Source organism: Spermophilus citellus (assembly GCF_964194105.1).
Source record: "Spermophilus citellus genome assembly, chromosome: 16".
Taxonomy (NCBI): domain Eukaryota; kingdom Metazoa; phylum Chordata; class Mammalia; order Rodentia; family Sciuridae; genus Spermophilus; species Spermophilus citellus.
In genome coordinates this window covers 85,352,144-85,364,258 of record NC_138196.1, presented here as the reverse complement: position 1 = coordinate 85,364,258, position 12,115 = coordinate 85,352,144, and the positions used below count along the sequence as shown (strand labels likewise).

The following is a 12,115-nucleotide window of genomic DNA, read 5'->3' as shown; positions in this document are numbered from 1 at the left end:
TCCACTGTGCCACCAGCTGGGGACCACACCTTCAGCACCTGAGCCTGTTGGGACATTTCAGACCCAAACCACAGTGGTATGTTGTGCAGCCTTGGGCACTAGTGGGTGGCTGTTGGGAGCATGGTGCTACAGGAGGTTCGGACCTCAGCGGACAACCGCCCTCTTCCTGTGTGCACAGCGTTGAAGCAGCAGCAGAGGCCTCACGGCCACTTAGAAGGTTGACTTAATTGACGAGTGAACATGGCAATGGCTGGAAGTGTGTGTGGAATCATGTGGAGAAAAGCAAGGCCTTATGGCAGCTGCTGCCACCCAAACAGAAACAGGTGCTCACGATTTGTATGAAGCACACGTTCTTCAAGTATCCAGAGGAGTTCCATGTTGCCCAACAACAACACAATTTGATTTTCTCATTACTTATTGTTAATCTTTGCCCACAACCAACAAAAAAATTAGATAAACAACTGGAAAAAAATGCACCTTAAAAGAAAATAAATAAGTAAAAAGTTATCACAGAAGAGCAGACACAATTGCTCCTCTGGCACTGACGACTAATGCTGTTCCTCTGGAGGCAGAAAGTCTGAACTAGAAATTACAATATTTAGCACACATTTTTAACCAACTCAGTGGGATCATGTTTATTTTAGAGTCTCTGCGGAATTAGGCAAAGTCCCTGGCTGTGCTGTGTAAGGTAAGAGATAGGGGAAAGGAAGGAGGGTATCTTCCCAACTGCTGCAGAGCCACTTGCTGGCCACCACAGGGCCTAGCTGGAGTGTCTCCTGACGGTGGCAAGCCACCCAGAGGGTTGCTCAGGCTGGACAAGGGCTGGCCCTGGCTGGGCTCTGAGAGTTCAGTCTCCCCACAGCTGGACTCGGCTCTGACCCCTTGGAGGTGAGGACTCGGGAAGTTTCCCTAACAGGGCAGGAGGAGAGCCGCCCTCGGCTGGCCTATTTATTTCCTAGTTACGTATTAAAAAGAAACAGGTTGACCTCAGACAACTGAGGGAAGGACCCAAGAGGAAGAAAACCTTCCAGCCACCATTAACACGTGAGTGCCCAGCAGCCTCCGTCTCACTCTCCTGAGATGCTGACACGTGTCTGTGTTTTCAAAACCCTGTGAACTCATGTGCTCATGCCCCTGGTCTTTCCCATGATAACAACTCAGGATCTGTCTGGCCCGTCACCTTGGTTAATGATGCTCAACCCCTGGTCTAGGTACACGTCTCTATCCACTTAGCCAGCTCCCTGCTGTTGGACATTTAGTTGTTTCCAACTTGTCACTGTTTAGAAAAGTTCTGCAAAAAGCACTCATCAGCAAATATTTTATCGTACGTGCTCAACTACTTTATGATACTAATCCTAAAATATAAACTATGGGCCAAAAGGCAAGAAAGATGCTAAGACTCAATATGAATTCACACCGTGAAGGTGCAATTTAACCTCCTCAGTGCAGAGCCAAGAAATGCCAGCCTCCCCCAGTTACCACAGTTCACCTCTTTAACTCATTGAAAATCTGGGCAATGCTTGAGAGCAAAGGGGCATGCTACTTTTGTTTTTACATGTGCATTTCTTAGGGATCCAGCAGAGATGATTTTAAGACAAGGTTCATTGTGTAAGACAGGGAGGATGGGTCAGGGGCCTGAGGCAAACGTTTTTAAATGATCAATAAAGAAGGGCCATGAGGTCCTGCTCCTTGCATTTTTTCCTCTGGTCTTATTACAGGTAAGTAGACCAGAAATATCAAGAAGAAAAGTAGGTATTATTCATATGAGCTTTGATAAAGAAAGCAAATCATTAATTAAAACCACAGTGTTGTCACGGATTGAATTCAGGCCCCAGATCCTCATCAGTGTCTCACCCTCCCACCACACTCACTGATGGTGTGTGGGCACAGGAGCACGTAGGTGCAATTAGTGAAGGTAGACGGGGCGTCATGGGAGAGAGGACCCTCCCCTAATACAACAGGGGGCACGGACACAGTCCGATGCACACACAGGAGAACTCCTCTTGAGCATGTGGCCAAGGTCACGTGATGTGCTGAGGCCCAGGAGAACGGGAGCTGGGGCTTCCTGGACACACCCTCCCTCGCACACTCCAGAGGACACCACCCAGCCAGAGCCTGGTTCTGGGAAGTGAGGCTACACTTCCTGTGCTTCAGTCCCTCCCGTGTTCTTGGTTCTGGCATCTAGGAAACTGGAACCCGGCCTGTGTAAAGGCAGAGGCCAGGAGGCTGGGGACGGGGCCTACCTTCACAGCGAGGGACGGTGGCACTCCAGACCACGTTCCCGTCCTGCAGGATGCAGGTGATGGACTCGGACCCCTGCGTCTTGACAAAGCCATCGTCACAGTGGAAGGAAACGGAGCTCCCGAGCAGAAACCTGTCGCCAAAACGCCTGCCGTTGACAGGGATGCCGGGGTCATGGCACTCGTTCTGACCGAAGGCTGACGGAGGAAAGAGAAGAAGAAGCAGAACCAAGTGTTTGAATTTCAGTTATTGTATTAAGAAACAAGGAAACAGAACCCATTTATAAGGCAACTATTTAGCCAAATTTCAGTTATACCACCCATAGATGAGTAAATACACTGAACAAGTGGGATATCAGGATCTGTAAGCGAGGGTACGGATGGGTGAATAGACCTATCACCTCTGCCGCACTTGGGCTGCAAGGACACTTCCTATGCACTGAAGAGAGACCAGGGACACGTGGTGGGGGGAGAACTGAGGCTCAGGGCACATCTGCTCCAGGTAGGGGTCAGCCCAAGGCCTCGCTTCCGCCCCTCGGCAGATGCCCTGATGACGTGAGTGAGTGACTCTGACCCTATATCCCAGAGTTACTGTGGAATGACATCATTACCGGGAATTCTACACACCGTACCTAAGAGAAGCAGCCACAGGCAAATTAGTGTTGCTCATATTTACTGTTTCGTTTTAGTCTTTCTGGAAACCATTTGAGGAGTCGTTCTTCTATAAGATTTGTTTTGCAGATGAGGGGTCTGAGCCATAGAGAAATTAGCTGTCTAGTTAAAATCCACTACTTATCTCCAAGGGCCGGTGTGCTGACCCTGGCTCCTGACCACCAACGCCGTGACCCTGGTTGTCACACTCTGTTGTTACAAGGAGGATGCATGGATGGGTGGAAGGAAGGAAGATGGAGGCCGGGAAAATTGGAAGGAGGACCAGGATATGAGATCCAGCACCCTGCGATGGGGTGACCCAGAGACTAATCCAAATATCAGAACAGTGTTATGTCATTTTGCTACTCTTAGTGCCTTGATAATGATCACATAGCTTCAGAGACCTTCAGTGTGTGTGAACAAAACGTGACCAGGAGCTCACTTACTGGTGTACGTGATGTTGAACCCTCTGCCGGTGGTGGAGTGGTCCGACTGGAATTCCAGGCGCACTATGTGCCCACTGCTGGCCAGCTGAGCGGGCACCTCATTGCCAGAGAAAGTACCAAGGACAGTTATATCAGAAATCCCATCATCTTTGACTGCCAGAAAGTCAAACTGAGGCTCCACATCAAAGTCATTGAAGATGAGGTGGATTCTGCTTCCCGGCTCAGATATAATCAGCCAAACACAGTTCATGTTGTTGCCATATTCCTCTGGGTAATTTGGGGAAAGGATGATCCCAGATGATGCCGTGAAGTTGAAGAAACATGAAACTGCGGAGACAGGAATATATTTTCAAACAGTGTTGCATGACCCAAGATCTGCCCCTTGGCCCACCCCTGCAGGTGGCCACAATGGCTGGCTGCCGTAAGACCAGTCACCTGGAGCACAGTGTTTCTCTTTCCCAAACAACCTATCTCTTACCTTACACAGCACAGCCAGGGACTTTGCCTAATTCCGCAGAGACTCTAAAATAAACATGATCCCACTGAGTTGGTTAAAAATGTGTGCTAAATATTGTAATTTCTAGTTCAGACTTTCTGCCTCCAGAGGAACAGCATTAGTCGTCAGTGCCAGAGGAGCAATTGTGTCTGCTCTTCTGTGATAACTTTTTACTTATTTATTTTCTTTTAAGGTGCATTTTTTTCCAGTTGTTTATCTAATTTTTTTGTTGGTTGTGGGCAAAGATTAACAATAAGTAATGAGAAAATCAAATTGTGTTGTTGTTGGGCAACATGGAACTCCTCTGGATACTTGAAGAATGTGTGCTTCATACAAATCGTGAGCACCTGTTTCTGTTTGGGTGGCAGCAGCTGCCATAAGGCCTTGCTTTTCTCCACATGATTCCACACACACTTCCAGCCATTGCCATGTTCACTCGTCAATTAAGTCAACCTTCTAAGTGGCCGTGAGGCCTCTGCTGCTGCTTCAACGCTGTGCACACAGGAAGAGGGCGGTTGTCCGCTGAGGTCCGAACCTCCTGTAGCACCATGCTCCCAACAGCCACCCACTAGTGCCCAAGGCTGCACAACATACCACTGTGGTTTGGGTCTGAAATGTCCCAACAGGCTCAGGTGCTGAAGGTGTGGTCCCCAGCTGGTGGCACAGTGGAGGTGATGGGCACTCCAGGAGGTGGGACCTCGTTTTGGAGGAGGTGGGTTCTGGACTCATGACATGGAGGATTTATTTTGTCTCTGGGTCCCTCCTCTCTTTCTCTCTCTCTGCCTCCTGGCTGTCATGAGATGGATACCCTTCACCACCACCGCCTCCCACCACCACAATGTCAAACCTTGCCTCCACAGTAATGAAGCCAGCTAACCTTGGACTAAAACCTCTGAAATTGTCTTTCCTCCCTAAGTTGATTGTCTCAGGTATTTTGTCACAGCCTTGAAAAGTTGGCTACCACAATCATTAGGTCATAGAGTCTCCATTGCTGCCACTCAGCCTGACTCGGCACCTATCAGGGGCTCTCGAGGGCGACAGTGGTATGTTGGATCCCTTGGGGTAGAAAGAGCTCAGCTGCACTTCTTCTGGCAGCAGACCTGGTTTTAACAGGGACAGCGGAAAGCTGGTGTCTGGGAACGCCCCTTGGGCAGCTGCCTCCCCAGGGTCTCTCCTCCCATGCTCTGCCCTGGGCCCTTGCAAGACAGGAACTCACACACGCAGCTGGGCTTGTTGCCTGACCACTGGTTGTTCTGCTGGCAGGTGATGACCCTCTCGCCCACCAGCTCAAAGGCCGCCTGGCATTCAAAGGTGAGCGTGTCTCCGTGCAGAAAGCTGCTGCCCACCCGCTTCCCGTAGGCGGGGATGCCAGGGTCGCCACAGCCGCCCTTTTCAATTTCTGAAAGTGGGAGAAACAAACAGACCATTAACATTATACAACAAACACTGTGAACTCCCAAGTTCAGGCTTCTTTTTGCTCATCTAAACTTCATTTTCATAAATGATTTCAGAAAGATACTCAATTCATCCAACAATCGCAGAAGCATGAAGAAGTTGCGAGTTGCCTGGGACAGGAAGGTAGGAAAGTGACTGTCCTATAAGACACCCAGGCCACACAGATGTGCTAACATTAATAGGTGCGTCTTGGGGGCACCTCCAGCCTCCGTCTGCAATCTGTGCACTAGAATGTGACCACTCATGTGGGCCTCATCCTCAGGCTTTTCAATATTAACACTGCACACCCAGGCCAGCCACTGCCACACGGTACAGGCAGAGGGCCCTGGGTTGAGGTTCCACATAGCTTTTGCCTTCAGTCACACACGAGTGAGAGGATCCCATGTCTGTGCCTGTGATGCTTCGTTTGGGAGGGGTTGTTGGGACAGCTTTCCTTATACACAAAATGCTACTATTGTCCCAAACAGTGATGACAAAATATACAGATTTCAAAATTTCCCCTGAGGGTGGTATGGCACTCAGGTTAGAATCTCTGACACCACTTCAGGGTTTTGTTGTTGTTTTTGTTTTGTTTTGTTTTGTTTTGTATTAGGGATGAAATCCATGGTGCTCTACCATACAGCTACATCTCCAGACCTGTTCTGTTTCATTTTGAGAGAGGGTCTCATTATATTGCCCTTGGTGGCCTGGAAATTGGGATCCTTTTGAGTAGCTGGGATTACAGGATAAATTTTATGAAATATTCATTTCTGAATACTTTAAAAGTACTTTTATTAGAATGACATGTGCTTTAACATTCATCTCTAATAAACTTTATTTTTATTTGATATTTTATTCTATGCCTACAAATGCTTATATAATACAGGAATAAATTCCCTATTCTCTTCCTGTTCCTGAGCATCTTGTTACACTGGCACAGTTTAGGACACACGTAGATGGTGGCTTGAAGTCGAGTTTGCAAGGCCAATTCCTGCCTCGTGTACCCTTACATGGTCTTTCTGGAGGGAATCAATGTTCTCAGAATGGAACAGGTCACTTGGAATCAGTGCTAGGAGACACAGAGGGCCCACGCCACTGGGTCACCACGGGGAATTCATGAGGCACAGCTCTGAGAAACGCTGTTAAAATATTAAGATAACTATAAGAAATTGCAGAAGACTTGACAAATCTAGACCCATGAAACAGAATTCCATTCAAATCAGCCCACACTTTTGATCTGCTCCTGTTGATACCACAAGGCTAAGGAAGAGGCACTCTGAACATTCACATTGGGACAATAGTAGCATTTGTGTTTCTCTTTCTTGTTGGCTGAGACTGTGGCAGTGAGAGATCCATGGTGCATTTTAAAACAAGGCGGTGCGCTCATCTCAGCAAGTTCAACAGGCTCCTCCCGCCGGCTCCACAGGTCCCAGTCAGTGGGCTCCTATCTCACCTGCACCCCAGGATCACCCAGGCTCCCCCAGCCCATCAGTGGTCAGGGTCTACCTGTGCAGTGTCCCCCAAACCAGCCGCCAGGCCACACTTGGAAGAATGTGACTGGGAAGAGGAAGGAGAGAGCTGCCAGCCTAGGGGGACCAACTGGGGAGCCGATGGGGAAAGGAGTGGAGCAGGTCCATGCTGACCAGGGCAGCCTGGAAGGGGCCCTTCCTCCTGGGCCACCAGAGACAGGCACATGAGGCTTTTGTGGCCTCCATGATGGCAAGGAGCAGAATTCACCCCATTCCCCCAAGAAACCCATCTTTACCCAGACTGTTTACACACTGGGACAGGAATCTTTGTGGAGAGAAATTCTTAAGAAAGAGAAACAATAACAACAATAAGAACTGAGACTGTTGGCTGACCTCTGGTAGCAAATGTGAGATGCATGATGAGTGCAGTATCAGAGGAGGCCTCAGTGATTTCCCAATTACTATGCCTAATTTGGACTAAAGCAAAGATTCATGTGTAAATGGAGACACCAAAGTGAATTTATTATACATTCCTACTCAAAAATAATCACGTAGGAATGATTAGATTTTTTCAAAGTGTGCAATAAATACACCGATAAATTATACTAGTACAAAACAGCTAAGTAATCTCATAAGCTAAGCAATTCCGTTTTTTATAGGTCACAGTAAACATGTCACTAAAAATCCTCAATTTTATTTCCTATAGGTATCAGAATTGCATTTGGCTGCTAGTCAAAGGGCACAGAGGCCTATGAGCAAATAAGAGCGTGGGTTTCCCTTGCAGAGCTGGGAGCTGAGGGAAAGCCCAGGACAAGGGGGCCAGCCAGGAGCCCAGCCGGCTCACTCCCTGCTGCGCTGGCCAGTGAGGGAGGGCTGCAGTCTCCTGCCACAGAGGACCCACTGGGCCCACAGTCCAGGTCCCCCACAGGCAGGTGAGCAGGTTTTAAATGCATCTTAATTTATTTAATTTCTTGGATATTTATTTTGCTGGAATGCCCTTTTTTTAGCTATATTCTTTTGGGATTGTCTTAGGTTCACAGTAAAATTGAGCAGAGAGTAGAGCTCAATTCCCTGACCTGTCAGTATCTTTGTAACATTGGATGAGCCAGCCACACGGACAGGACACACCACGGTCACCCAGAGCCCACAGTTCACATTAGGTGGCTCCTGGAGGTTGACATTCTGCAAGTTTGGACAGACGTACAATGACTTATATCAACCACGGCAGCATCATGCAGAGGAGCTCTGCGGCCCTCCAAAGCCCCTCTGCTCTGCCTACTCGTCCCTGCCGCCCCCAACCCTGGCTTCCGCTCATCTCTGACTCCACAGCTCCGCCTTTTCCAGAGTGTCCTGGGGTGAGTGGCCTTTTCAGGTTGGCTTCTTTCATTTGCAATATGCACCTAAGTTTCCTCTGTGTCTTTCGTGGCTGGAGAGAGCATTTTATTTTAGTGCTGACCAAGTCCCACAGTTGGACAGAGTAGAGTCGACTTATCCATCGCCTATTGCCTTCACATCTTGGTTGCCTCCAAATTTTGGCAGTTATGAATAAAGCTGCTGTTCCAGTGACTTTTCCACCACTGTGACCAGGAGATCCAAAAGGAACGATTTTAGAAAAGGAAAAGTTTATTTGGCTCATGGTTTCAGAGGTCTCAGTTCACAGACAGGCGGCTCCAATGCTCTGGGCCCAAGGTGCAGAAGAACATCGTGGTGGGAGGACATTGCAGTCAGGAAGTGGACAGAGCTCTGCCCACCAGGGTCAAAATACAAACCCCAAAGGCCCGGCCCCAGGGACCCACCTCCTCCACCACACCCAGCCTGCCCACAGTGACCACCCCGTTCATCCCTGTCAGAGGGTTAAAGTTCTCAGAGGGTCACTCTCACATCTATCATTTTACTCTGAGTGCCCTTGCACTGTCACACGCAGCTTTTGAGGGACACCTCAGATCCACACTAACAGCTGTATAAACGGCCTAGGGTAGGTTCCTGTGCAGACCTAAGCTTCCTGCCCTCTGGGGGAGACACCAAGAAGCGTGACTGCAGGAGGGGTGGAAAGTTGCCTGAGAACTTCCCGAGCACAGATGGGGGCCTGGATCTGGCCCTTTACTCGTCTGTGTGGTCTGACGGGAGAGACGCATGATGTGGATCCAACATTCTGTCCTCAGTCGGGGCTGTCCTGCGACCCTAAAAACCCTCTGTGTCCATTGGATCCCCCTCCCCCCGCCTGCAGCCCTGGGTAACCACTGACACTCCTGTGACTCCCTACTCTCCTAGTTACACCTTTCCCAGAACCTCACGGCTGGGGTCATAAAGGCCTTGGCCTTCAAACAGGACCCTTCTGCTTAGAATATGCACCTATGCTTCCTCTCCAAGCCGTGTGTGTAGTCTTTGCTCTAGTTTCATAACCTTGGGTGAGGGATGCAGATCAGTGGTAGAGCAAGTGCCTAGTGTGGGGAAGGCCTTGGGCTGGATCCCCAACATTCCAAAATAAATAAATAAAGAGAGAGAGAGAGAGAGAGAGAGAGAGAGAGAGAGAGAGGGAGAGAGAGAAAGAAAGAGAGAGAGAAAGAAAGAAAGAAAGGAAGGAAGGAAAGAAGGAAGGAAGGAAGGAAGAAAGAAAGAAAGAAAGAAAGAAAGAAAGAAAAGAAAAGAAAAGAAAAGAAAAGGAAAGAAAAGAAAAGAAAAGAAAAGAAAAGAGGAAAAAACCACCCTTCCAGAGGCTCCTCCAGTGGCCTCTGCTGAGATATCTTTGCCTACAAAGGCCTTTCCCGGTCCTTCCTGCCCTTGAGGATCCTGGAAAGGCAGTATCGGAGCTCTGCAGAGACCCGGGGGAAACACGGAGGGTGACATTATCTCTATTTTTTGTGAATGTTATCTAAATGGCCATTTCTTCTGGGATTGTCTTAGGGTCACAGTAAAACTGAGCAGAGAGCAGAGCTCCCGTATCTACCCTGACCTGTCAGTGTCTACTATACTAGAGTCACTGTGAATATAGCATGTCTCTCTATACAGACACTGTGTTTGCCCCAAAATGTAACAGAAGCTAAAACTGGACTTCAATGCCCACCAAAAACACCATGTCAATGAAAATAAACGGATCTTCCAAACACAGAGCCACCGTGATGCCCTTGGCACTGACTTTCAGTACAGTGCTTAGATATTTTACTCTATTCTCAGTTTTTTTGGAAATAAAATAGAATTAAAAAAATTCTTCTCAGAATGAGTTGGGAATTAAATAACTAATTATGAATAAAGGGAAATGCTATTTTAGACAAAACATATCACAAGAACTAGGGCAAATCTGACATAAGTAGATAAAATATCAACTTAGCAAACAAACTAGGGACTGTCACCAACAGAACATGGTTATTTCTTTATACTTTATTAACTCTGCCATAAAACTGGACTAGTCCCAAGACCCTTCCTGATGGGCTCAGGGACAGCATCCGGGTTCTATTTAACTTGTTAACTTTGAGGGATTTTATTTTCTCAGTTTCAGGGCACTTGTGGGTGTCAGGACAGAGAAGAGAAGGAGGTGCACATTGCAGAAAGAAAAACAATTTAATTTTAGAAACTGGAGAAGAGTTTGAATACATGACCACCTGCCATCTCCTCTTTCCCCACGGAGATATCTGCTGTGTCTAAGTGGGTTTCCATGTTGGTCAGCCCGGCTCAGTGCCATCACCCCTGGAGACACACTCGATTCCTGCCCAGCATGGGGGCAGTGTCCCTCAGCCTCTGGATCCAGGCAGCTGGACCCACAGAACCCCTGGCACCTCCCGAGGACAGGCACCTCTGCGTCTGGTTCCCCAGGAGAGATGGTGTGCTTGCTTTGGGGTATTGTTTGCTTACTAAGCTTCAGACTTCCTGTTTACTCTTACATGTTGGTTGGACTTTACTAAGTACTATGTATTTAATCTGATAGGTTTTCACGTTTGCTTCCTCTACTAAACGTGTTCATAAGCACCATCCACCAGTACACTAAAGGAAATCACGTGTGGTGTCTGCTAAGGTGAACATCCTGAGCTCATTCTGTTAAGAGTAGTTTGTGATTGAAATCAGCATTTAGTCGTGTGTGACTCAAACATTTTTCTAGGCTAAGTTCTTCAACTATGCTCCACAATCAGGCCCAACATTTGGGCACCAGATCCCCAAATTATTTCTGGAAAAGAGCCTGGCTCTGCCCTCGGGCCTCATCAGGTCACCTCTGCAGGGCTGTCACCTACATGTGTTCATTTAGAGCCTCCTTTTAAAGCACCATTCTGTCCTCGCGCACGCTCTGCCCTGAATCGACAGGACAGGGTATCTGTACGCCAAGTGCTTCTTTGGGAACACAGCTCTCAGTGGCTGGTCCATAGTCATTAACACTTGGCCCGCTGGACTCTGGCCACCAGTGCTCCCATGACAGAGACCTAAGATGTGACAGCATGTGAAACGGGGCCTCGAGTGCTGATCCAGTTAAAATGAGGCCTCCCGTGTGGGCCCTGGCCCAATCCCACTGTGTGCTCCCAGGAAGAGGAAGGGCCATGGGACACGGTGGGACAGTGGCATGTCTAGGCCCGGGGGACCCAGGAGATGCTCAGCCTGCTGACACCTGGCTCTTGAGACCTGAGAATGTGTAAGGCACGCAGAAGGAGACCCTAGGTGTGGCAGCCCAGCAAACTAGTACGTGGGACGGAGCAGAAGGTAAAACTCACAGGTGCTGGCAGGTCTCCTGTGTGCAGAGAGCCAGCCTCCCTCCCACCTCGAGTCCTGCATCCGGACAAGGCCATCCCTTCATGTGACCTGACCCCCCCATGCTGTCCAACCAACCACTTCGGAATGGTCACTGGCACATGGTCCAGTAATTAAAAGGAAGAGTCAATGGATAAATGTGTCCTAAAAGTCCCATTGAAAATATTACTTACATTTCAGTGAAATATTATTTTTGAGTCTCTCAAAGGCAAACAGCCTTCTCTGGTGTCAGCAGTATGTCATTCTGGGAAACCTGTTCATCTTTACTCTGCCCACATGTGACCATGGTGACTAACTGCATCTGTCAAGGTGACTGGGCTGATCGTCCAATCCACAGAGGACCAGAATAGAGTAAATGAGAGGAGGAAGGAGGGATTCCCTCCCTCTCCTTGACCAAGGACATCTGCCCTCTCCAGAGCTTGGATGCTGGTGCTACTGATTTTCAGGCCTTGGGCTTACTTAATTAAGCCACCAGCTTTTCTGGGTCTCCATTTTGCAGAGAGCAGGGTGTAGGACTTCGCAGCCTCCACTCTTCCTGAGCTGTCCCCAGAGCATTGTGGCCTCACCACATGTTACAGCTTAGATGTGGTGTCCCCCAAAAGCTCATGTGTGAGACAATGCAAGATGGTTCAGAGGACAAATGATGGG

General features: G+C 48.5%; 1 protein-coding gene across 1 annotated transcript in view; it reads right to left on the bottom strand.

Annotated features, from left to right (window-relative positions):
• CSMD1 (CUB and Sushi multiple domains 1) overlaps window positions 1-12,115 on the bottom strand; it is a gene marked incomplete at both ends in the record, with an annotated part of 1,655,719 nt that overhangs the window by 328,804 nt on the left and 1,314,800 nt on the right. Inside the window, 3 exons of the mRNA XM_081269879.1 lie at window positions 2,244-2,438; window positions 3,338-3,664; window positions 5,050-5,232. Of these exons, the coding sequence (XP_081126005.1) occupies window positions 2,244-2,438; window positions 3,338-3,664; window positions 5,050-5,232 (705 nt within the window). The remainder of the gene's footprint in view (window positions 1-2,243; window positions 2,439-3,337; window positions 3,665-5,049; window positions 5,233-12,115) is intronic.